The sequence below is a fragment of the Ischnura elegans genome, chromosome 7, assembly GCF_921293095.1.
Source record: "Ischnura elegans chromosome 7, ioIscEleg1.1, whole genome shotgun sequence".
Lineage (NCBI taxonomy): Eukaryota > Metazoa > Arthropoda > Insecta > Odonata > Coenagrionidae > Ischnura > Ischnura elegans.
The window spans coordinates 79139419-79166567 of record NC_060252.1 but is presented as its reverse complement, the minus strand read 5'-3'; the positions used below and the strand labels follow the sequence as shown (position 1 = coordinate 79166567).

At 39.1% G+C, this 27149-nt stretch overlaps 1 protein-coding gene across 1 annotated transcript; it reads left to right on the top strand.

Annotated features, from left to right (window-relative positions):
- Positions 1-4477: 4477 nt before the first annotated feature.
- LOC124162811 (proton channel OtopLc-like) lies at positions 4478-21080 on the top strand. The gene is made up of 8 exons (XM_046539471.1): positions 4478-4600; positions 6819-6989; positions 13134-13260; positions 14215-14377; positions 15491-15657; positions 16778-16934; positions 18711-19165; positions 19888-21080. The coding sequence occupies exons 1-8, from the start codon at positions 4575-4577 to the stop codon at positions 20449-20451; spliced, it is 1830 nt and encodes a 609-aa protein (XP_046395427.1). The 5' UTR covers positions 4478-4574; the 3' UTR covers positions 20452-21080.
- The last annotated feature ends 6069 nt before the right edge of the window (positions 21081-27149 follow it).

The window sequence follows — 27149 nt, the reverse complement described above, 5'->3', positions numbered from 1 at the left end:
GAATTACACAAGAGGACTCGCTTTGCTCACTGGGGGTCTCTGCCCCCTCAGACCCCCCGAAGAAGGCCTTCGGCCTTCTTTTGGTCGCTATGGAAGGTCTTATACTTTTTGTATGCCGCTTGTTACTTACGGATATTTTACTTTTCAATTGGCTCGCTTAGATATAAGTAATATTTCCACTTTCAAGTAAAACGAGCGTATGGTACGTCAGTTACAATATGAAAATGAAATATTAATGAAGAGGAACGTTTTTCTGAGGGACTAAAATAATAAAATGGATTTCTATGAGTCTGACAGTGTTTCTAACTTATTCAATTCAAACACAAAATAACTTTGGGAGCATGTTCCCCTGTAAAACTCAATTAATACCTACTTAATATCATAATATAATGAATTTACGAAATACAATGAACTAAAGTAAACTACATTTTAATTGATAAAGAATTATAGAAAGCGAGTCAACACTGCAAAAAACCTAGTTAGGAATACCAGTTTGTGATCGAACGCTTTGCAATTTGGAATCATATCGAGTATTGAATAGTACTTCTGTTACTTCTAACAAACAAGTTTGATAAGTGTAGTTTGATAAATACTATCAACATCGCACCCATCAGATCGATAAAACAATAAAGACCATATGCATAATAAACGCGACGTAGCATGAGCATATGAAAGAATTTCCTCCCAGAAAAACATTGCTCTGATTGAAAATCATAAAATTAGGAGTTCAATGTATGTTACCTCAAAATAAATACAAGAAAGCGGAGAAGAGATATGCCTGCATAGGTTACTGAACACGGGTCCCCGACGGGTCATAACAGACTCTATCGACCAAGCTAATCGGTTGTCATGATAAATATTAAAAACACGTTTACTAATTATTTTTCACATCATTCAACCAAATTGTTGAAATAGGAATGATTGCAGTTCCCCTACGTAAGCTTAAGAGAGGACGATACACAAAATAGAATTACGTAGGAACTAAATATCAATATCTAGAGAAAATGCACAAAGTGGAGACCCTTAGCATGAATTGGGCCTAGTATGACGGAATTTAGAAATGACGATTTTATTGAAAGATTATTCGTCATGATCGCGAATGATACCACTTCAGGAAAACCTCTATAAATTTTTTAATGAGTCGGTATACACAAACATCTCCTTACAGCTTTAATATCCAATATAATGCGAAATTAAATCATCTGGTGAGGTGCAGATGACAATTTTTGATGAACAAGGCATCATAAATGTCATGCTTTAGAATATATTTAAGCTAAATAACTTAGTCACCCAATGAAATGTGCTTTTCGTAAGACAAATAATTGAATAAGAAATACCTATAATTGCACTTATCCTCCATATTCTATTATTCACTTCCTATGATGCACCAGCTCACAAAATTGTAACAGGAAAAGAACGTAAAGAAAAATAAAACGCTAAAATTAATGTTTACCTACCTATCTTTTAAGGAAAGGTTGTTTAGATATCTTTCTACTGCAATCGTGTATCGGCAACAAGAGAGGAACTACATTATGTGCACTTGTTAACTATGGAATTAATAACAACCACACTTTCGATTCTATAATCGCACAAATCCTCCATATTCTCTTATTCACTGCCATTGATGCACCAACTCACGGATAACATTGCACATTAAAAAGGTTAGTAACAGAAACAGGACGTGAAGAAAAATAAAACGTTATCGCCATCACAAAGAATGAAAATAAAATCATTTTTACGAACCTATCTTTTAAGGAAGGTTTGTTTACCTTATATTTCTCCTCTTTTCGTTTGAATACGCTTTAATGTGATCAAATTATTGTTCATACGGAAAGAAGCCATTAAAAGATTGACTTTTCAAGAATTACTAAGTAAATATCCTACCTTATCTTTATCATCCTTTCGTTTTAATTCCTATATATTCTTTCCCAATTTAGCTCCTCTTGTTTGCATAAACAAATATGTTGCTATGATTGTTTGTTTGCATGACTGCCGCGCCGCCATTGGAATTTGGTGGCCATTTTTTGAACTAATCCCCATATTCAATTTTATATGAATAGACGGATAAATAATTGGAAATTTATTGTTTTCATAATTTTTCCTGGGGTTTCAGACAATTTTAGAGGGGGGTCTTCATAAGACTTTTTGTCGCATCTCGTCTCGTTCACCCCAAACATTTGTATAAGTGAGTGAATGAATGAATTAGTGAGTGAGTGGTCGTTAGGGGGCTTTCTATAATATAGATTATCCGACCCGAAAATGGATAGCAATGGTTCGTCTAATCGCTGCGGAAATCTGAAAACAATAACCAACATTACATGTTTGAAAAGCACACTCCTTTTCTATCACTCGTGGGTTTTCAAAATCATGCCAACCCTGAGTAACGCTGCCATTGGGGAATAAAATATTATTACTGCAACAAAGAGTCTTAAGGCTGAGAATACAACTGGTAGTAATGTTTGAACTTTTCACGTGTTCACTTACCTCTCAAATACAAACTAATACACAAGAGAGCCAGGTTCTCCCTGGCTCTCTCTCGTATTGGTTTGTATTGGTTACCAAGAGCCGAGCCTTGAATATTCTATACGATCCCAGCACTGGCAAGCCAAATATGACACATCAGTAAAGCATGTAAAATATTGAGTTCCAACGAAAACCTTAGAAAGGAAACTAAATCCGGGATTAGTTTTGCGCGTTCTGTACTTCTTAACTAGCGGGTTGAGTACTTCCTCCAATAACCGTGCAGTAGTATTAACATGAATGCATTCCCTTAAATGCCAGATAAACTGAGGTCAGACGTATATAGATTTGCTAGGCCACTCAGATGGAAAAAGATTCAACTGAAAAAAGGAATAGGTTATATGCCATTGGTAAGAAGTATTTTTATCCATAAACGCACGCATTTGAGCTCGAGGGTTTATCCCGAAGAAAAGAACCTTTACCGTATATCGTATGGATAATCCCAACGCCTAGAGGTGGATTAATCACCATGACTTAGGCGTAGATGAAAGTGAATTAATACATATGTGCGTATGGTTTGATTTATCACAGGAAGAGGACATTATAGTTTTAGCGCGCAGCGATAAATGGAATGTCCCAACCCCTAGTTTCCACCATAATGAGGAAATACCATACCATATTATTATGATATCATCATGCCTACATACCCTTCGTTAATGGTACACTGAAGTCATGGCCGAGTTATTCTCGGCTAGTATTCTGCATAATTATTCTCTTACTAGTCCATGCATCATAGGGTAAAGTTTTGTAGGTAACCCCTGACACACTGAGAAACGGCTATTTTTTTACTCACTGAAAAAACTTATCGTATTCTTGTAAGCAGGGAAATTTAAAATCGTCTCTTTTTTGCCTCGCGAAATAATTTCGTAAAAATTTATGAAAATAGCTGTAAGATCTCTCCTGCATTGGTTATGTATTTCAAAACTTCTCGCGTAAACTTCAGTAATTCACATTAAATGTTAAACATTGCAACGTACAGACCTTAGGATTCATGGGCCACAGCACAAACCACTACGATATACTATCTCAAACTTACAGCGTAGACGCGGCGATATTCAGATTAATTACAGTTTCCGCCGTTACATTAAGCACACATTTTTTTACCGGAATTGCTCTTCCAGAGGTTTACTTCCAACTATGCCCTTGAGTCTGAATAATGCATATGCAATACATAGGAAAAAAAACTGTCATGCTCTAAGAAAAGCTATTAGGAGACAGAGAACCATTCTATCAAGGAGCAGTTCAAAGACAAGAGTGGATGGATGGATGTTGAAACACATAATGATTTTTATCTATTGGAAGCGGTTGTAAGAATGATCAGTAAAGCATGATTGCGATGGATTTATTATAATTTTGATCATCGCTGGTTGAATAAGAAAATAAGCATTTTCGATTAATATTGAGCCAAAGACATGGAAAAGCTCTTTCTATAAATAATTGAACGATATTATGTTTTTATTTATGTAAGTAGTTCCTTAGATTAACTACAGGTATTTGAAGTAACTAGCCTAAACCCTTTTTGGCAAACATTACTCTTTCTTAAGTTTTATTTTATGAAGTCCCTCAAAACTCCTTTTTCTACAAGTATGCTGAAGCTACGTAAGGGTAACCCTTAGTTGATCTAAAACAACACTACGCATTATCTTCGTTCTACCGAACCTGAGCACTAATGCAACCAAGTTGGAAGTGCTATGAGAATCTTGACCTCACACACCTACTGGTAAATCAGTACGAAGGTTACAGGAGGAATTCCAAGCGTGCCGGAGGAGGGAGAACGTAATTGATACGAGCAAACACGGAAAAGTCGGAATAAATTGCTCCATCGAAGCTAAGGACAGCTGGAGGTCGTTTAAGGTGTTAACTGCAAGCGCAAGTACAACGATAAGCGCTGGCTGCCATATTTTTTTCCTATCAAGAAAGCACTCGCGGATTTCTGCAGACAGCTCCATAACTTCCGCTGCACATCCTCGATATCCCACAACTACTTCGAGCGACGTAAGATCCCGAAAGAGGACGGGATCGTGAAAGAAGACGCCAGTTCACCCTCAGGCACCATGAGGTTCCTCGAGGAAACAGAGAGGTGAGACTTATAGGAAATGTCCTGCTTTTTTAACACGATTTTTTTATTTTGTTGAGCAAACTCAACGCCATAAAACTTTTCAACTTTGGCAATGACCGTCGGGCAGTTTAGTGTAATTAATTAATTAGACATAATTAGTGTAAATGCTGCCTTCAGGTTACCTAGGCTACAACAACACGGAAGGAAGCTAACATGGGAATATGGAGCCGGCATTCGAGCCCGATGAAACCCTCCCTCCTTACCAGCGTACATCTTCCGGGTATAATTCGCGTCAGTTGACTTTTCGTGACAACACGGAAAGTCTACCGACGCGACCTATACCCGGAAGATGGACGCTGGCAAGGAGATTACAGGACAAGGAACGAAACTGTTGTCATGAAACGACGCGATGCGACTTATACACGGAAGATGGACACTGACCAGACGGAGCGGAAGACTGCTGTATAAACTCTCTCCTTACATTATCCAGAATTCTTATAATCCGTTCTATTTCTGCATTTGAACCCAACACGGTCAGATTGACTAGCCCTTGTTTTGAAATCAAGAAGTATTATAATCCATACTTTTGCATATAAATGCACAAATTGATTGCATTACAATCTCATAGTATAACAATTTGAACTTTTTTATCGGAGACTTTACATTACGTTCATGCACCAAAATGAATGATTTAACTTTTACCTGAGAATTATGCACTCATATGTGTCGCCATGTTAGCATAATTATACGGACTATAGCACGACAAACTATTTTAAAAGGTTTAAGTAGTCGTCACAATTCAACATCAACAGCAGGCTCAACGACTCTTTCTGTTATTTTACTGACTTCGAATATTAATATGATAGGATAATATCGATTACATGCAACAAATTCAGAAAAAATGACAAAATAAAGACAGTGCTTTGGGGTATGGACACATGATGAATGGAATAGGGGATGTTTACCGTGATATTTGCTTCCAATTTCAAGCAGCGTTAAACAACATAATTGAGAAAGGAGGAAGACAATGCCTAATGTGAAGGATTGCTTAAGGATTTTACGGCTTTTGAATCCTGTACCACAGGATAACAAGGTAAACCACTTTCAGGAAAGAGGGTAAGGTGCGTCATAACTACAACCAATATGGTGAAGAATAAGAGTGGAAATGGGAGGTAACACCAAGAATGAGATAGGTAGATGACTTTTAAGGCAAGTTTTACATTTACTAGTAGGAAGGCAGTTACGCTACACTAATACGTGTAAATATGATCCGCATTTAAGACAATAGCAAGATATAATTCGGAGCTCGTGAAGGTGAGAGGCAATAATGGCCAAAGACGTTGGTACTGGCTAGTCTGGACCAATTGAGTGAAGTTATCAGTGAAAGCAGCTCAGAATAAAATCCACGGTTATCATAAAAGAATTGTGTGGTTTTGAACACTGTTTAAATTAAGGTAATATTACTTACTGTTTAAGTTTTTCATTTTTGAAATTGTTCTCCTCAATCAGTTTTTTTACATAATCGATAAATTATAATATGAGTGCCCTTAGTCGCTTTACAAGAGAAACTTAGCGCCGACATTAGCCAAACGAAACGTCCCATTCGACGGTCGCGGTGCTGCAGTTGAAGTCCCTCCTCATGGCACTCGAGCAGGGAATGGGAAGCCTCCGAAAAATCTCTACCAACCTACCCCTACTATCTTCCTTTTAATTACTGAAACTTTACATTTTTTTATGATAACTGTATACCGGGTGTTCGAAAAAAAGTGTCCAATACTGTGAGAGGTGCTAGTACCATATACAACAAGAAAAAAGTCCAATAATTCGAAGAGTACGATGTTCGTTGCGCCGAAGGGCACAGAGATGTATTGCCATGGACGGACGTCACATTGAGTGCCTCCAATGAAAGAACGTGAGGATGTACGTATCTTAAGAACAAGTGCACTGCAGGTTGCGTAAACTTTGTTTCCGGACCGAATATCTTCAGCTGCTGCCTGAACAAGGGTAAATAACTCAGAAGGTTATATACACTTGTTCCGGAACAATGGATAAATTTCTGGAACAAGGTTTTTTGGACTTTCTTTTCCTAGTTTTGTTGGGTACAACAACCTCTCAAAGTATGGGACACTTTTTTCGTACACCCTTTATAATAGGCGAGAAAGCCAAATTATCAAGCGTAAACGATAAAAGATTCAGATTTTTCCATGCATATTCCGCACCGTATTAACCTTTTTTTCAGGTTGGCGTGCTCGCTGGTGCACAGCCGAGGGCAGCTGATGGCATCGCGGAGACAGCCATCGGTGCAAGGCCGATCCCTCTCGCTGCCGTTCATCCAGGAGACGACCAATTACCCCACGATCGCGGAGTCTGCTACCCTGGATGAAGACAAAGAGGTCGACCCCAGCGGAGAGTGAGTAATTGTAATCTAAATTCACTAGTTCGCCTGTCTATTCAGGGATTTACATTAATATTTTTTTAACAATTAGAAAATCTACAACTAAAATCCCCACTTTTAAAACGTCCATTTTACTTTGCAGTGGCGTAACTATGGGGGGGATAGATTCCCCCAAAACATCAGAGAAATGAAAAATTTATTTAAAAATATTGCCTAGTTTTGAAATATAAAAACTTCATCTGCTTAAATTTTAATTTTTAGTGCCAAAATGAATGTGTATATTCAGGCATGTCATCATCATCATCACTGGTCAACAATCCTAGGATTGGTTTGACGCAGCTCTCCACTCAGTTCTCCTATCAGCTAATCTTTTCACACCTACGTATTTCTTCTCTTTCACATCTCTCTTTACTTGTTCCATATATTTTGTTCGGGGTCTTCCTTTTCCATTCTTGCCTTCCACTTGTCCTTCGACGATTGTCTTCATCAGGCCATCATGTCTCAAGATGTGGCCTGTAAGGTTGTTCCGTCTTCTTATTAAGGTTTTCATGAGGCTTCTCTTCTCTCCTACCCTTCTTAGGACTTCCTCGTTACTAACTCGGTCGATCCATTTGATTTTCATCATTCTTCTATAGCACCACATTTCAAAGGCATCAATTAGCATGTCATGCATGGCATTTTTCTAAAATTTTCCCGCCCCAGGACATCTCATCATCCCCAAAGCTTATTCCTAGTTACGCCACTGTTACTTTGAATCCCAAAACTGTCTCAGATTTTGAAGTCAATATACTGAAATTGAACGCATGAAATCGCTTCAGGCTTGACAAGATGAAAATGTGATAAATCCACGATAAAATTTAAACAACAAATGATATTCCCACACTTTAATATATAACTCCAGTACCGATCATGGTTTCGACACAATATGTGATTTTCAAAGAGAAAACATTGCGAGGCCAACCTTGACAATGACATAGTTTTACTATTCGCTTAATGATGATACGGTTAACTCAATTTGAAACTCTATGTATAAAGGCTGCACTTGAATGAATACTTTCGCATAATCTGGAGCATATGCACTGTTCAACGAATCAAAGGTACTAGTACATCAGAGGCCATCTTTCTAAGGATGCAAATTTTGTTCGCATAGTGCTTTAAGATATATTTTGCACAGGGAATTTTCGCATAATTTACATATAAGCACTGACTAGTAGCACTAGACTACCGAAAAGATATGGAAATTTGCCCATCTCTCCAAACCATATCACAGGCGTTTCCACCAATACCATTTTTACTCTCTCAGTTACTCAATCTGAAGGTTGGTTTGGATAGGTTAGGGTAAAGCTCAACCTATACTAAACTAAAACGTATTAATATCACACATTAAGGGCAAGGGGGGCAGTTTCTTTCCCTGAGGCACCTCGGACTTCGAGGATTTTATTTTGAGGTGTCCGAAGGTTTCTTCCGTGATTACTTTAACCGATGTCATAAAATACTGAATGATTGGGCTATTGTGATTGACCTGGAACTAAAATTATCAGGGCGCCAACAGATTCGAGAGGCCTTATTTTGGGATAGGGCAGGTACCAAAGCGGCTTGAATACAGATTCGTCCGTCCGCCTGGCGTTGCTAATGGTTTAATTTCCGCAGGGATGAAAATCAGTCGCATTGCTCCCGTAGTTAATAAAGCGATTACCGTCGGGACGAACATTTGCAAGCACGGCGACCAACAGCTCTTGGGACCAGTTCCATTTTTCCCGCAGAATGTGCGAGGCATTTAATGCCTTTATGGCTCCAACTTCCGGACCGCGAGCGACCAACAAAGCTGGGTGATGGGATTAAGAGGGGGGGGAGAGGATTGGTTGGGGCAGCGGGCGAAATATCTCGCAATGACAAATTGATGAAGCGACGGGAGTAGTGGCCCGTTCACATTCCCTCTGAGGTCAGGCGTTTTGCATCTCATGCATATCTCGAATTACAGAAATTTACATCGAAAACTTTTGGACATTAACAGCATTTTCACTACATTTTAAAGCTTACCGCATGAGCGGCGGTAAGATTCACATTTAGATTTCCGGGTCACTCCGGGGATCACAACGGTGTTATTGTAATTCCTCATTAAATGCCTCATACACGACCTCGTTCAATTCCTTAATGCACATGGCAACTTAATTTTTGAAATGAAAGGCCCTTGATTCAATTGCCAGGTGCCGAGGATTTTTTTCTACGGCAATTAATAAGGGCCAACTACATTTTCAAGGGCTAAAATTCCACGAAGGAAAAGTCATTTGCCCTGACCGGAATGCGAACCACAGATCTAGCGCCAGTTGTCCCAACACATCAACTCTCGAGAAATTTTCTTCAACAGCGGAGTTTTTTTTTGCTTAAGCGGACACACGTCTAACATCACTCGCAATTGACTTGGTGAAGATAGACCGCTGCCAAGCCAACGGTTATTCATGGGCTAGTCTAATTTTTAACGTCATGGGAGAACGAACAAACATTGATAAAAAAGTTTAAAATTCAAGATAAAAGCAATTTAAGTGCCAGGCGGTAATCCATAAAATTGTTGATAAGAAGAAGGCGCCAGTGAAATGTAAATAAGGGATAATTTAAGATTGACAAGAAAGAAGCAACTGCTGCGAGTGTATACCAAAGTATCATAAAGTTTAATTAAAACAGATAAAGACTTAAAGATGTGAAACAATACAATAAAGCTAAGCCACGATCACGGCCCTATTTTTTAAGTCTTTAAGGTGAGTTTTTTTGAAGTCTCTACAGACGGCTATCGCACAAAGGAAGAGAAGATAAAATTAATATAATGCAGACATTTAAAATCAGCGATCAATATCTAAAAGGAAGGTTAGCGAAAAGCAAACAGGTAATGGTACACTGTACTATCCCTTCGGCATTAAAATGGCGCAAAAGCTTGCCTTCGAAATAGGGCAGATTGAGACATATTTAGGGAAAAGATTTTTTGCACATTAGCAATACGATGAATCTACAAGCATAATTATGTGTCCGTCATACAAACTCCTTCACCTCTCCCCTACACGGTCACTTACAGAACTTTACTGGCCAAACGCCAACTTATAAGGTCTCCATTGTGATCCGTAGGCCTAAATAGGAACTGCAAAAAGCCAAACAATAATGTTAATAATGTTCACGGAGAGAGGAACAAAAAAAGGAAAAAAAACTAAGCAGGTGAAACACTTTGCATCCCTTTGAAAAGCGATACAAAAAACGACGAATGAAAATCTGAACCTTTGAGAGAAGAGGCGAGAGTCTCTCTAGGCGCAGGAAGATGAAAGGTGCTGGCGTGAGAGGGGAAAACGCACGCACCTAAACAGTGCGCCTAGAGAAAATAATGCAGGTGGAAATGAACGTGCAAAGGGCCTAGTTCATTAATGAAGAGCTTATGAACAAGGATGGCAATCAGCGGTAAACCTACAGATGCGATACATAAACACGAGAAAATGAACATACACGTATACAATGGCCCCAGCGTGGCCACTTTTCCATGTCCGAATACCTTTTTGATGTAGAAATATGTCATTTTAGCTATGAAGTCATCCACATGGTTGGATCGAATACCACTTATTTCTTTGTACTCTGGGTTGATTAGGAAAGCAGGTACAATGCTAAAGGAACTGTTCTCGTGAAATTTATTGTGACGCTAGGTAAACCTACGGTGTGCCATGATATGACCGTGTATTTACACAAAAAGTTGATTTAGCTATTAACTTTTTATTCCAGGAGAATTACTGAACTTGCGAAGAGCCTTGCATATAATGATAGGTACTACCGTCAGTTGAGCAGAGTAAATGCATACCGGTTTTTATATCTTGCGGGACATAGATACGAAAAAGCTACAATCAGCTAATAAAATAATTATGTATCACCTCAAAGTTCAAGTAATGAGGCTACCAGCTTAAATATTAGCAATTAAGTTTTCAGTCAAGTTATTTTTCGGAACAATGATATTGCAAGCATGTGAAAATACGCAATTTTGTTTCATTGAACTATCATTTCCATTGTTACTAACGTTGATTAGTGACTTAAAGTGTGGGTCTTCAAGAATTTGAATGTAAATTTTGCCAACGTTTCGGTATATTTATGTAAGTTAATCAGGGCTATGAATTAATATGAGTACATAATGGCATAAAAATATTTTATTGCGATAGTAATTTTTTTTAATTCCAGTTGTAATAAATTAAAAATATTTGACTATAATTTTCACAAGTTGTTTTTCTTTTCTTTTAATTGATTTGCAACTGAATAATTTCTCTTTTTTATTTTATTATTGTAAAAAATATTCTAATAACCTTTCATGCCTTTACGTGTCAAATTTATGCATTTATTTTCATTTAAAAACGCCGAAACGTTGGCAAAAATTTGAATTTAAATTCTTCAGGACCTACATTCCAAGACATTAACCCAAGTTAAAACAGAGTTCAAGAGAAAAGAAGAAATTTCAAGTTGACATCAACTGCTTGGAATATAAGTGTTTTGTGTTTACGTTCTTTACCTTTATATAAACAATTTCTAGCATGAGGAGAAGATGAGGCAGGTAAGAGGAGGCTGGATGGCGCCTTCATTCGTTCCTCATTATTGATTCCTACCCCACTTCAAATCAAAATTTATCGCTCTCCTTGTTTTCTTCGTTCGTCGGCGTTGACGATCAGAATGTCGAGGAGGAGCGGAAGTAGCTGAACGGAGGCGAGCAAACCCACCCCGCTCTGTCCCACCTCTAACCCGGTCCGGAAGAAGACAGAACGAGTGCCTCGTGGAAAGGAAACCGCGCCCACTTAGAGCCCCCGCCTCCAGAGGAGAGAGAGAGGGCGGAGATTGCGAATGTGTTCCTATATATTTATTGCGACTTTCGTCTCGAAAATACAATTTTTCTTCGCACTTCCTGCAGTCTACTCCTTCCGCACCAGAAAGAAAAATATGTTCAAGCTTCCAGGACGAATTTTCATGCGACGCTCATATACTTGTACTGCTTTTTTAAAGTAGAATCACAAGGAATAGCTTCAACTGAAGGAGTACTCTAAACTAGAGGGCGCATCACAATACGCATAAAAACGAATGCATAAATGTCTGCTCGTCCTTGATAGATTAGTTCTACACAATTTATCACATCACCATGATAGTTGGAAAATGTTCGTACTTTTTTCAAGTTTAAGGGTTATTTACCAGCTTATTTGCTTATTGTAACTATCCCTCATAACCCCAAGGGCCGTTACCCTGGTGGTTTCAATGCCAAGATTTGGCTACAGTTCAACGCTTTCATTTTTTACTCTACAAAGTACTTTCCGATGGTAATTTGTCAAGCTTAACTTTGTTGCAAGTGTCCCTCAGAACCCTAATATCCCCTCCCCAGGACGTTCATGAGCCAAAACAAGGTTACGGCGCAACGGCTTCATTTTTTGCTCTTTAAAGCACTTTCCGTTAAGATAGAAGCCTTCGATTCTCATGACGGACGGAAGAGTATAATTATTCTTAGAATTTTATTTAACGATTTGTATTTTCAATAAAATCATGCAAAATGATTCGGCCCTTCGTCCAAAGCTTACATACAAAATTAACGTTAAAGAATTGTGCGTTTTAGAACATAGTTGAAATGAAAGCAGAATTACTTATAGTTTCTGCTTTTCATTTGCAGAATTAATCGGCTCAAACAGTTTTGCAACATAAGTAATAAATTTCAATATGCGCGCCATTAGTCGCTCTACAAATGCCCAAACGATACTCAACTTATGTCCAAACATAAGTTTACATTATTTCGTTGGCAACTGTCATTTCTTCATTCGTTCTTTTCATTAAGTGGTCTAGGTCACGAATTTTAACCCCATAAACAACACTTTGGATGTACCCAAACAAGAAAAAATGCAAAGTATGAGATCCGGTATCTTCCTATGAATTAGAGAAACCACACCATTCTTTAATGATAACCCCGTATTATACATTTCATTTAGTAGTCATGTTTATAAAACTAATCAAAAGAGTAATATAATTATAAAAGTTCTCTCAAACTTACAATGCTATCCGACTGGAAATTGTATTACAATTTTCATTCACACCCCAATTACTTATGAGATCAGCGTCAAATTAATCATGAACACTCTGAATCTGATACCATTCCCTTTCTCCTCATAGGGATAGCACGGATGACTCCCTGACGGCCATATTCTCGGCCCTCTACGGCAAACTTCTGGTGGTTCAAGGCATCGCCTTCCCAGTCGCTGAGGTCATATCGGCGCACGTCCCGCCAACCTTTCATGAGGCAAGTACATCCCCAAAAAAACCTGTTTGTATAGTAATGAGTGCTACTTGGCAGTAAAGCTTGAATTATAGTATTTTCAACGGCCGGAAAAGGGCAAAGAATGTTTTAACATAAACATTTAGATTACAAAAAGATAAATTCTTGCTTTTGACATTTCCTTGTCACGCACTGCAAAAAATATCGATACCGACAGAGGAAAAATAGGCTCTTTAGTTCGTTGTTGAGTTCAGGTGTTTGACATCGACAACGCTTAACGACAAAAGCGTGGCATTTCTAGATGTTTTAAGGTATTTTTTTGCTTACACTACGGTTTAATACAGTAAATTTTATAATAATATGTACTACAAGTACAAGTGAGTAAGTATGACATAATGAGTTAACAGGTGCCATTCAAAACTGCTTTTGGATTAGGATTTGTACCGATAAGTCTCTATTACTTTGCTTAATCGTCCGATACATGGAATACCCAGAATTTGAACTCGGGATGCCTGGATCAACAGCCAATCGCTCTACCCACTAAACTCCCATGCTCTTGCCCAGCACTGCATTTTTTATTTTTGAGTCTCTCCCACTTCCTCCGCAAAAACTAATAAATTCTGTTTATGAATTCTTCTCGGGTCCTCAGCCAGGTTATTTCTGTCGTATAAGCGGAAGTTTCGAGAAACGACTTATCTCCCATCTTCAAGGCCGTACTAATCTTTGAAACTATAATTTAAAAGTGTGGAATTGGACTTTCAAACAGTAACACGGCCTTGAAGATGAGAGACTAGTCGTCTCTCGAAACGTCGGCTTATAGGACGGAATTAACCTGGCTGAGAACCCGAGAAGAATTCATCAATAGTGTTCACTAGGAGAAATTAAAATCGTTTAATTAATTCTGGATTGCCATGTACACACACACATTTTGCACACTTGACGTGTCTATGTGTAAAACTTATCTACTATCCTGCTCAGGGATTCTACCTCTACCTGTATTGTGGGAGCATGCTTTTTCTGCTGTACCTGTGTGCTGGGCAACTGAGACCGCCAGTGGGAAAGGAAGCGATGATACAGAGGCCGGATGGGGCACCCGGAAGGACGCGATACGGGAGCTTCTACCTGCGCATGGGCGCCGTGGGTGAGTAATATGGCATCACCAACTTCGCGAGTCCTCAACTACTAACTATGCCATTGAGATCTCACTTTCCATTATCGAATCCTAGGGCAGTGTGGTGAAGGCTATTCGAGTTCTCCACCGGGTAATCTCCTCTATGGCTGCCGACGTTTCGGGGTACGAGTCGTAATTGGAGGAAATTACCTGGTGGAGAACTCGAATAGCCTTCACTACCAGCATACGCCGGGAAAGCATCCGATCTTTTTTCTAGGGCAGTGTGATTGCAAAACATATTCAAGCCAGCCACTTTATATACATGAGTCATATCCAAATTTAAATTTAACACCTTACTTGTAATCCTTTTCTCCTGAAATTTCATTACTTAGTACACTTTTATTCATATTTTATGAATAAAGAGAGAAAATTTCGAAATTCCTATGATATTTCCAAACTACGCGTCGGCGCCATTTTTGCTTAGAAAGACGGCTAAGGGCCATTTTGACTCAATTGACCCATTTGAATGTTATTCTTCCACGGAAGAACTTGTCCTAGGCACCGGTTCCATAATCCACGAACGTTTTACCATTTATTTCCTTGTTACTAAATATCGCAAATAATACATTTTTAAGAAGAATAAGATAGTGTCAGTGGTTATCAATTTATCACGGCATAAATAACTTTGTATTACAAATATAGGCCATGAAAAAAAACAAAAAGTACATATTTATAACATAAATGTGGCAAGGAACCATAGAATTTTTTATAGGTCAAAATGATTCATACCAGTCCTCTCAACTCGAAACTTCCATTCTCCAAGTGTTAAAGTTATACTCTATTAATTGCCTTAGCACTGCCTCTTTTTCAGTACATTTTATCAGCTCCCGTTTTCAAAAACCAAATTTTAGGTTTCTTCCTTTGACCAGAGTTTTTGTTGTTTGATCCTCCTATGAATCGAAAACATAACCGTCCAAATACTAAAATTTTCATTCGAATGACAAACTGAACGAAAATTAGCTAATTTATATTCAGCCATATGGTTCAACAACTTATACTCAATTCAGTGAACCAGAATGTCTATCAGCTTATCCTCAAAGTAGGCACCTTCATATTCATTTCCCTGCCGTGCCTTAATTCTAGCTTTCGGGATTGGCAGTATGATCTACTCGGGCCTGGAGTTCGGCCTGTACTTCGAGACAGAGAGGGGGATCCCATCGTCTTGCCACACTCTGCTTCAAGCCATCACTCCAGCCACCCGCATGGCCTTCATCATCGTCCAAATGCAATTCATCTTCCTCAAGAACAGAGTAAGATCTCTTAGCAATTCGATTTTTTGCATTCAATCATTCCTCCACTTATTTTTGAGCAAGTCAATAAGAAAGGAGAAAAAATTATATTTAAAAATTATTTTCCTACAACATAGGGTATACATTTGTTTCGCCAATGAAGATGACAATTAAATTAAAAAAGAACTTTGCGCTTTCACATTAATATTTATTCACGACCATGGTTTCAACGTTAGACGTCATCATCAGATCATCATCACCTGATCATCACGTCATAATCACCTGATGATGACGTCTAACGTTGAAACCATGGTCGTGAATAAATATTAATGTGGAAGCACAAAGTTCTTCTTTTTTAATTTAATTATGAATCGCTTTCACCAAGTTACGCCTCAAAAAATCAATTTTACGAAGATGACAATATAAGCAATACCTTATGTGTTTTGGGGGGACTATAGAAATTATTTTGTAGTCACTAGAGTCTATCACGAAGTAACCAGATATTCTGAAGTTTTGCTGGCTGTTGTTTACTTCCATTTTTCTAATCTCCAGATAGAAGATTTTTAAATAGACTCCAAAAAATACAAATATATAAATTATAATAGTAATTTAAAATCTTGGAACCCTTAAATAATTTCAAACAATGAAAAATCTTATTAAACAGTAATTCTAATTGGGATACAAATGAAGCGTGGGTTACCAAGGCTGTAGTTTCATTTGCGTATTTATGTCAAATGGTGCTAAATTTTAATAAAACTTTAATGGTTTAAAGCACACTATAAACTTTTGACGACACATTTTTGCAAGATTGAAATGGTTTTTGCACTATAGTATTTTAAATGCTAATACCTTAATAATATAATACAAAATACAAATAGTATGATACATAATTTAAAATTCTATAGTGCAAAAATGTAATGGAATACTTTCTAACGTCGCTTCCGGTAGTATGAGTTACCAATGGTAAAAAAATGAAACGATAACATGTGGTTACAATCAATTTTTATTTATACCTGCTTTTATCAAGAGCGAAATGTAGACTTTATATCAGAGAAGTAGCCACTCACAGTACCGGCACTCAAAAAGAAGTAGCGAGTAACAACAGTATGGAAATAGTCATGTGCCCACTTGTTCTTTACAGCAAATCGAGAGTCCTAGGCACCGCGTGGCAGTCAGATTCGGCCTCATGCACATGATCGCCACCAACTTATGCGTTTGGCTGAATGTGCTCGTGCAGGAGACCAAGCACGAGATTCTCACGTTCTACGATCCACGAGCCGCCACCGAGGGACTTCAAGGTAAGTTGTCAGGACAAGTTGCAAGCAATGTAAACTTTAAAAAAAAATCACGAACCATGAAAAACAGCTTGGTAATGGATAATTTACAAAGGAGTAAACAATATTTGGCACTTTCCACACTTTTAATTATTACTTGGCCGGTTTCGAGTTTTTTCCTTGCCTTCCGATGATACATATCGATCATTTCATCTTCTAATATATATATTTTGAAAGGGATTAGTAGAGCAAATGACAGAAAAGGGCGAGGAAGACAAGCGAACAAAGGGTAAAGGCCAAAGTCCAAGTTCCGTGAAAAAGGTTATAAGGGGAGGTTGACTTCTACCACTAAAAAATAACAATTAAGTAAGGGAAATAATTTTATTCGCCATCCTGTAAACTAAAAATTTAGAATATGCCCATTCCCAAATTTAAAAAAACAATATTAGATCCCTCACCTGTAATATGTAAAATATAATAATAAAAATCAAATGTATGCCTATTTAAATAAGTTTGTCTATCATTAACCTGTTGTACGATCATCTCGTAGTATATGCATGCAAATGACATTTTCACCGTGTTTGTCCAATGTTTAAACTTTTTCCATCTTAAATGTCGCAACTAAGTATAAAATACTATACTTTTCTCTCCGTCAAAAACGTATTTACATGATATCTTGTATGATATAAGGCACGCGGTAGTGGAAATTCTCTATGCAAGTCAAATGAAGCATTGTAATCTTTCCACTGAATTTATTTCAGCACGACGCGTTCAGTTGTCACAACAGTATTCTCAAGTGCCGAGAAAGCGTCACTTAAGAATGTTGTTGTAACAACGAAACGAGTCGTGCGTTAGAAAATTAAATGGAAAGATTGCAAAACTTCATTTAACTTATATTTACATGACATCCATTCACAACGAGTCATAAGTTTTTTATACGAAGACTTAGTGATCCCTATTAACTCTGCACCTGCACAAGAAATTTTCAGCGCGTTTGTCCAATGTTAAAAGTTTTTCCCATCTTAAATGTCGCGAAAAATATCGATGGCGGCGTGGGTAAGTCCTTACACACCATACTGAAGGTCGCGGGTTCGAGTCCCTCCTGGATAGGTTTCCCCTTCCAGCACATGGGGCTGTATGATCCACTGTTGTTGATCGTTTAAACTACCGATGTGAAGGCCACAATGTGCAGTTTTCGGGGGTAATTGAGATAAATAAATAAAATAAATAGGACTCCACTTCATGGTGAAGCAAAAACCCAGTACTGTTCCACAAACTTTTATTTGCTGTCGACTAGTTTCGACTGCAATGGCGTCATTATCAAGACAAACAGAACACCATGAATGAACAATATGAACCATGAATATCTCATCGTTCCACCAAGTCACGCCAAAATCAGTTGATTTCAAGACTTCACTTTTCTCTTTGTCGAAAACAGTGTCGTAGCCAGGAATTTCGTTCGGGGGGGGGGGGGGCCAAAACCAGGGGGGGAAATTTTTTAATAACCGGGCACTAAGTAATGGGTTTTAAACTAATTTTAACACTTTTCATAATCGAAAAAACTTAATATTTAGAGAAACATTTTGTAAATTCCTGATTTTTCAATATTTTCTTTTCTTTTATGAAGGCCAATAATTGTGTTTTTATATTTCGAGAAGGTCCGGACCCCCCGGATCCCCCTCTGGCTACATACTGGTCGAAAATATATTTGCACGATGTGCAGCAATACTCCGGAAATTAATTCCCAACCATTTATCTGATCCATGACACACTGTCTGATGCTTTCCCTCACCCATACAGTCGATCCGGTGAACAGGACGTCCAAAGGCAGTGCACAACCGTCGGTGGGCCGGGACGGCAGCGCCGATTTCTACGAGTGCCGGCGAACCAACATAATGGGCTCTCTGGTGCAGAACGCGTCGCCCTTCCTTTTCCCGTGCACGATCGAGTATAGCCTCATCTGCGCCGTCATTCTGTACGCAATGTGGAGGACATCATGCCAGGCGGCCACCATTATGCCCGAGGGACCCCCGTCTCCCCTGCTAGCGACTCCCAGGGTGACCCCTTGGTCTGAGAACCCACAAGCCGCCGCCATCGTGGCCACAACCTCTTCGCAGCATTTCTCCGTGGACTGCGCCTCCGCCCACCGTGGCCTCTTCTCGGGAATACTCGTCCTCGTCCTCACCATCATCTCCCTGATCATGTTCCTAGTGCTGGAGAGGGAGCCGGGATACGCTCACCTAGCTATTCTCGAAGTACGAAACACATTCTACTTCTTTCTTACTTTACCCGATGACGTGATGTGTCAAAGCAGAAAAATTCTCGTGTCGATAATTCTCGTCATAGTCTTCCTTAGCGCTCTGGACATCAACTTAAACAGTTTAAAAGCGCACTATAGGTAAATGTTAATTAAATACTCCAAAAGCCGTAACAGGTTACACTTATCCGTTTTACACTGACCCGGATTTTGCAGCGATGGTTTGCGAAATGAAAAGGACTGGAGGGACCAAACACAGCCTCTCAACCGGTAAGGCTTTGCACTCACTCACTCACACCCACACGCCAAGCTGGAACTGGCGGGAGAATAAGCTCAAGAAGAGCGGGTCAAGATGTATAAAAGGGAAGTATTTAATTAACATTTGCCTATCAAGGCCGTAGATCTCATCACTTCATATTCAGAGGCACACTATCGGTATTTGGTAGTGCGTTTTCAGTTGTTTATCGCTACTTATTGTGACTTCATGGATCTTAATGTTTGATTAGGTAACCTTACATTGAAAAACCATTACCTTTTTAACATTTTTTAAACCAAAGAATGTTCGCCCACATTAGCACGTATTTATAATTTAAACATCTCTACCCAGGTACGTAGTTCTTCTACATTTAAATACCTCTAAAGATTACCTCCGTCGTGATACCTAATCACACATTGGTACCCAAAAACCTAGAGCTCATCATGTCCTATTTTTGTCCATAGGTGAACGCATGCGAAGTGTCTCTCTACGTCCTGACAACCCTGGCGACGCTCCTGTGCGCCTTCCAGATCCGCAAGTTGAAGAAGAAACGCAGGGGTCACCACGCCCTGGACTGCATTCTGCTCGTCATCGCCCAGACGGGCCTCTACCTTTACGCAATGTTCTCCATAGTGGCCGGCTACTTTGCCGACGCGCCGCCCGCCGCTCCGGAGGCTTCCAGGGCCGGCATCATGGCGACAGCCGTCGTCTCCCTCGTGCAGACGACGTGCCAGACAGTGTTCGTACTGGATGCGTGGTACCGACGCTGCCTGACCTCGGCACAGGCGCGATCCAAACCGGGGAGGCAAATGGTCACTTTCCTGCTCGTGACCAACATGGCGATGTGGACCATCAATCGACTGCAGAACAGTCGCGCTGACTTTCATCCCTTGGAGCTGCAGTTCTACGGGAAGTGGGCGTGGACCATCATCACGCACGTCAGCATGCCCTTAGCCATCTTCTACAGATTCCACTCAACCGTGTGTCTCTGCGAGATATGGAAGAGCGCCTACAAGGTTCGCGACTGAGGCGATTTGTTCGAACATACGTCGGGTATGACATCACGGTGAAATGAAACCAGAGGAAGCCACGAACTTGGCCCACCCTGAATCTCAAAGCCACCCACGTAACTATGGCAAATACAGAACTTTATGGCTCTCATCCTCATCATGATCATCAGTATTGGAGAAAAAATCCGAAGATTGGTCTGAAGGAACTCTCCAATCCGCTCTCCTTTAATCAAATCTTTAAAAATGTGCAATAATTTTATTCCCTTTTAAATCATTAATATTTTGTCTCATAATAACCGATTACTCACATGATTACGATGTCGTGCATGCTAACATTACAATAAAACATTCATCAGTCACTTCAGCTTAATCGTACTTTGAGCTTGAGACGAGTAAATGACTATCTCCTATTATATTGTGCACGTAAGGGCTATTTTTTGTCACCCAATAAACTACTGTGTGACATCCTACTTCGGGTGAGTATTAAAGAGTGTGAATCTTTTCTTTAATTCTCCATTAATACCTTACTCTTTAGGCTACAAAACTGCGAATAGCTGTGGTTTACTTACCAAACGTACAAACACCATCGGACAACAGTTTTGTTGCCGACCAATGTATACTTCATTAAAGTCCAATGTTAAATTTCAGAATTTATAATTTCCAAGACCTTGGTACACATACATTCTTTCATTCGTTTTTAAATCCTTAATTACTTGTCGTAGGTGAATCATTCGGGGTCGTCCTTTGTCCTTATTCCCATCCACTTGTCCTTCGGCGATTGCCTTCATTATGCCACCATGCCTCGTGATGTAGTCGTAGAAGTAGTTTCGTCTCTTTCTTAGAAGACCTCTCATTTCTCACTTTCTTATAAACACTTCCTAATCAAAGCGTCTGGCGCATTGCTTTCAAACTTTTAAGAGAGTATCTTCCGCAGTCAAATAAAGGGTCATTTTCATTTTTTATAAATATTAAAAAGTCTAAAGCACACCTTTCCCACTTTTCCGAGAAGAAATTATGGCCACACCAGAGAGACTTCCAACAAGGGTTGCGGCTACAGGAAGTTACAGTTTAAGTATAGTATATATTTAGGGAAGAAATTTTCGAAGTATATGCTAGGGTGGACTTCAATAAGACGATCTGTTCCCTGAAACATCTGCATTTTTATCGAACGCTTTTCTAAAATTAAATGAAATATAAGCAACACCACATACGACAATAGAATGAAAGATATGATTTGATAAGGTAGGAAAACAATCATAGGGAAGACCTGTCATTGTCAAAGTGATGACCCAGTGATGAATAATTACTGATAATTTTCGGAACCATGCGACGACACAATGTTTAATAAACAAAAAACCCGTGTATATAAATCCATCATGAAAGCAAAACTGACAAAATACCACAATCAGTGTGAAATACAAAGTGACAAAACCACACATTGGAAGATAGACATGGTATGAAATAGAGTCAGTTTTGCTTTCATGATGGGTTTACATTTTTACACTGGCTTTTGCCTTTAATAGCTTTTATATGAAGTGTTGGTCAAGATGAAGCGGCAAAAAATGCGTAAGGCAGAAATCAGAAAAGAAAACGGAACGATTTACCTGCGACCCAATGCGAGTTGTGGTGATATAAAATATTATGCATAATTTTGAGCTCGAAATCCAAGAAATCAATAAAAGAAAATATAAGATCTGTAAAGTGTAATATTAGTCAAATGAACTTCCAATGATTCAAATAAAGAACCAAATTTAAAATTGAAAACTTTTTTTCCACTTTGTGGAGAGATTTTTGAATTTTAAAGCACTATAATAAATAGATTTCTTCATCAATACTATTAATTGTAATTCAATTCCACCCCGTAACATAAAAAGTCGGCAATATATGGGATTTTTAAACCTAGGTAGCACCGTTTGGGGAAATTTATAACGTACAGGTCTTAAGATAATATGAGCCTCGTTTACTCACTAATTTACATTAATATCAAATGTTCATGATCAGTAAAAAGAGCAACAGCGCATCTAAATTTTGCTATGGTAAAATATGCTTCCTCACCAACTAAGGTGTATTATCACATAATCGATGGCAATTATATGAAAAAAGGTAAACACAGGTAACCTTCAAAACGTTCATCCAGCTTAAAACCCATTGAAGACCTCGCGATGCAATTGGCTCAACTTCTACAGCACAATAGACCAAAGCTATTTACAGGTAGGACCTACCCATGACGTATTCCCATTGACAACATGAACTAAAGACTAACACCACTCATTTTGGAGAGTTACATACAACGCAGGAGCGGCACGGGCCAAAAGGAGCGGCGCGGCGCCCGATGATAGCGGCTAGCGACGCTCTCCTCTCCCTCGTGTATCGACAGGAGAGGTAAAAAGAGAGAGAGAAGCGGATATTTTTCAGCGGTGCGCATCACCCTTTTGGTCACAGCCCGGCGACCCCGAGTCCCCTCCCTCCCCCGAACACTTTGGGTGCATTGAGTGCGCGAACGCGGAAGGGCCAAACACGACATAAAGACACTCTCCCGGAGAGTGACCGCTCAAATAAAAATAAAAAAGGATAAATTTAGAAGAAAAAAAACGAACTTCTTGTGTGAGCAGCCTCCGCTGGGCTAGATAGGGGCAGGCAGTGTGACACAAAGGGGATTGCGGGGGGGATTTGAGGGGGGTCAGAGGGGCGTGGTCATTGGGGCGAGAGAGAGAGAGAGGGAGCGAACGGGGTGAGGACACAACAACCACCCCCGCCCCCTCGCAACCGCCGTGTTTCTTTTGTCCAGTGATTTGGAAACTCGGAGGGGCGGGATCTAGCGAGCGGTATTGCCTCCCGTGCGAGTATTTATAAAAAGCTGCCAACTCCTCCCTTGACTTTCCTCTCCCTGGGACGTAAAAAACGAGAGGATGTGCTAGCGAAGCCTACGTGCTAAAAGGTAAGCTCATCTTCTAACTCGGCCTTCGTCGGAAAAGGTGGATTTCGCGACGCAACTGAAATGCACCAGCGTCCGGCCTACTCCAGCTTCCTCGTGGATTAGTTGATCGGCTTGCGGTTAATACTTTCCCGTACCATATTAGACTTCGGCGAAATATTTTTGGTGTAATTCTAATTTTCATGATCTTTCCTTCATTTACAATGCCTTAAATGGCAAGTTCAGATCATCAGAAATATTCCCTTCCTTTTCACACCACATTCCCACCCGCGCCTTTCATACTAATCACCTAATACACCAACCTAAATTCCGTCTTTCTCTCTCTCACTGATCACTTTTTTACAGACTCCTTACCTTTTTCAATACCATTTTGACTACCCCCCCTTCCCTGGATCTTTCAATGCCCATAAGATCATTCAAGAGGCAGCTTCGAAGACCCATCTTCTGAATCTTTTTTTAGTATCCTTTTTATAGTTTATATTTGTTGAATCTTTAGATTTTAAGTCGCCTATTCAATGTAAAGGCCGTTTGGACTGTTTTTGAATGATTCAATAAATAAATAAAAAATAATCCTCATACCATATTGAAAGCACAAGAAAAAGTGCAATCATTTTTTCAATCGTGGCGTAAAAACATGATTCTTTAATCATCTATATCATCACAGAGCATAATTTTAACACATTTATAAACATAATTCTCTATAAACTATGAAACCCACTTCCGAGCACAAATTTATACAAATTTTTCGTGTGAACAAGACGAGATACGATGAAAAGTCATTGAATCGACTCCATCTAAGGTAGTCGGAAACCCTAGGAAAAATTGTCGAAACATTCAATTTTCTATCTATTACAGTATTGCCAACGTTTGACTATACTAGCCATAAACTATGACTACTCTTTGGGATCAAAAATCGATTTTTCAAAAATGTCGTTTTTTGAATCAACACCACGTGAAATGTCGAGAAACCAATTTTCAAGCGCTTTTAATTTTGGTCAAATCGTCCAATTTAAATATTTCGTGAATAATTATTTCAACAACGGAGGTACAGTGTTGTGTCATAGGGTTCAACAACAATTGTAAGATCAGGCATAGTGACCATTCCGGGGGGGGAGGGATTTGCGAAGGCATAGCCCCCCTCGCGAGCGATGAATGATTTTTTCCTTTAATATTATCTTCCATACATTGCGCGCACCTGCTCCACGGTTTTTCCTCAGAATTCCAGTTCAATGCACCACAATTGTTGAGCCTTTGTAAAATAAAAATATTGATCATTATATCGACATCCCACAAAGACGATGCGTAGTTAACTGAATTAAAATATATGGGATCTAGAGAAAAAGTAACTAACGAGTAGTGTTACAGTACAACCTTTCTAAATGAAATTATGACGTTTTCAAGGGGCGATCATGAAACGGATCCCACCGTATGTCGAAATACCATCATTATCGGTCGAGTAATTAGTAAAAACAGCTTCAGCGCATGTAAAATTTGCTACACTAAAATACGTTTCGCTTCCAAATAAGGCATATAATCATAAAATCGATGACAATTAGCACGAGTTCGAACAATATCGGTGAAATATGAAACTTACAGAAGCGCCCCCAAAATTTTCAGCGCAGGTCGCATGCCGAACAAGTTTTAAGTTGAATCCATCGGAAATCCAATGTATTTTTCGTACGGATTTTGTTTTATGGCGTTCGTTTACATATATTTATAGTAAACCTACAATAAATCACAAAATATAAAATATCGCTTCACAATAAATTTTTCAAATACATTCTTGTACCGCTGAGTGGGGCACGCTGCCTTCAAAGACGAATTGCACGAAGTCACAAATATACGTAACGAATAAGTTAGAGAATCATGTGGTATTATTTAAATGAGAAAAATGACTGATTTATGATTCAGAAAACCTTTATAAAACTCAGGATTATTTGCTAGCTCAAATTCTGACTGCGGAGAAAACAAATTGGACGAAGGGGTGCGAATTAGTTGATTGTATTGAATGGAGGAATGGATTCCCGTGGCTTTGACACACAAAAAATGAAATGTATGGTAGCTCCTACGACGACTGAAAAAGAATACGTTGCTAGAGCAGCAGAATAAATTTAAGAGATATAGAAATGAGTAATTTGTGATCTCAAAATGGCTACCCTGAGAAATGCTAAAAATTAGTAACAAAATTACCATTAACCCATATATGCCCAGTGGGTCGTTTTCGACCCACAGGATATAAAAAATCCTAGTCCCTCTAATTTGAAGTATTTGTCTACATTGTTGTTATTTTCGTCTTACAGGGAAGCAAGTCATTCATTCCTGAAGTAATATTTCCAAGGATACATTTTCAAATCATTGTAATGTGGGCATAAAAAATTACTTCTCTTTAACGCGATTTTCGAATAACTTTGACCTACAATGTAACCAAAATTTTCAAGCTCAATCGAAATGACACGACATGCTACAATACTTTATACACTCAATTTCATTATTCCGTATTCAATTACCAAATTTCATGTCTCCTGTGTCTGCAACGGGTCATGATATTGGCGTGGGTCGTTTTCGACCCACTGGGCAGATAAGGCTAGTTTGTTGGGCAACACCAGACGTACTAGGTTGACCAGAATTCGAGCGTTCTCTCTGCTGAACTGCGATAAGATTCTTTTGGAGTGCATTAGTCCAAATAAATTTTGGCATGGCAAGGTTAGTATATAACTCCTAGAGGACATATTTTTATTTTATAAACATATTTTTTTCGTGAGCTCATTGACTAATTTATACCTCTAAATTAGTCGCAAACAGCTGACTACAACAGAAATACTTCACGAGCTAGAAGAGTTGGATGAAAAAGGTGTAGAAGATGAAGTATATATTTACATAACTCCTCCAGAAGATGGAAACGAAACATGTGAGGATTCCGGGGACGAAGAATGTAACGATCCTGATCGTCTTTGTGGCCGGCAGCTGCAAGCGGTGACTTCAACATTGACATTGAAGATGACCCTGGTGAAGTTGATGAGGAAATCAAATTCGTTGAAGAACCATCCCATTCTAAAAGGAGAAGGAAGACAACCAAAACCCAAAACATAACACGGAGATGGGTCAGTTGTGATCTAACTACCCCTGTTTGTGATTCTTGGAGTACATGTTTTATACCTCTACTGACTTTATCCTCGTCCAGTCACCCATTAGAGTTTTTCGAACTTTTTATTGATGACAACATCATTACGAAACTTGTTGAGTTTACAAACCAATATGCAGAAGCGAGGAATAGGTGTGTGCAGGTTTCCAAGGAAGATATGTATACATTTTTAGGCATATTGTTTTTGTCCGGATATAACTGGCTCCCAAGAAGAAGAATGTACTGGGAAGAAAAGGAAGATGTCAACAATTCACTGGTGTCTAGAAGTATGAGAAGAAACAAGTTTGAGGAAATATTTACGAACATCCATTGTGCAGATAATAGTGCCTTAGACATATCCGATCGTCTCGCAAAATTGCGTCCAGTCATTTGTGAACTCAACAAAAACTTTTGTAGATTTGCGCCTTTAGAAGAATCAATTTCTATCGATGAGGCTATGATTCCATACTTTGGAAGGCACGGATGCAAACAGTTTATTCGGGGAAAGCCAGTGAGATTCGGTTACAAGGCCTGGGTAGCTGCACTCCGCCTAGGGTACTGCATCCAATTTGATATCTACCAAGGGAAAGTAAAGGAAAAAAGGGTTTTCACTTCATCAAGAGGGCTCGGTGAATCTGTGGTGATGGGGTTTGCTGAAAA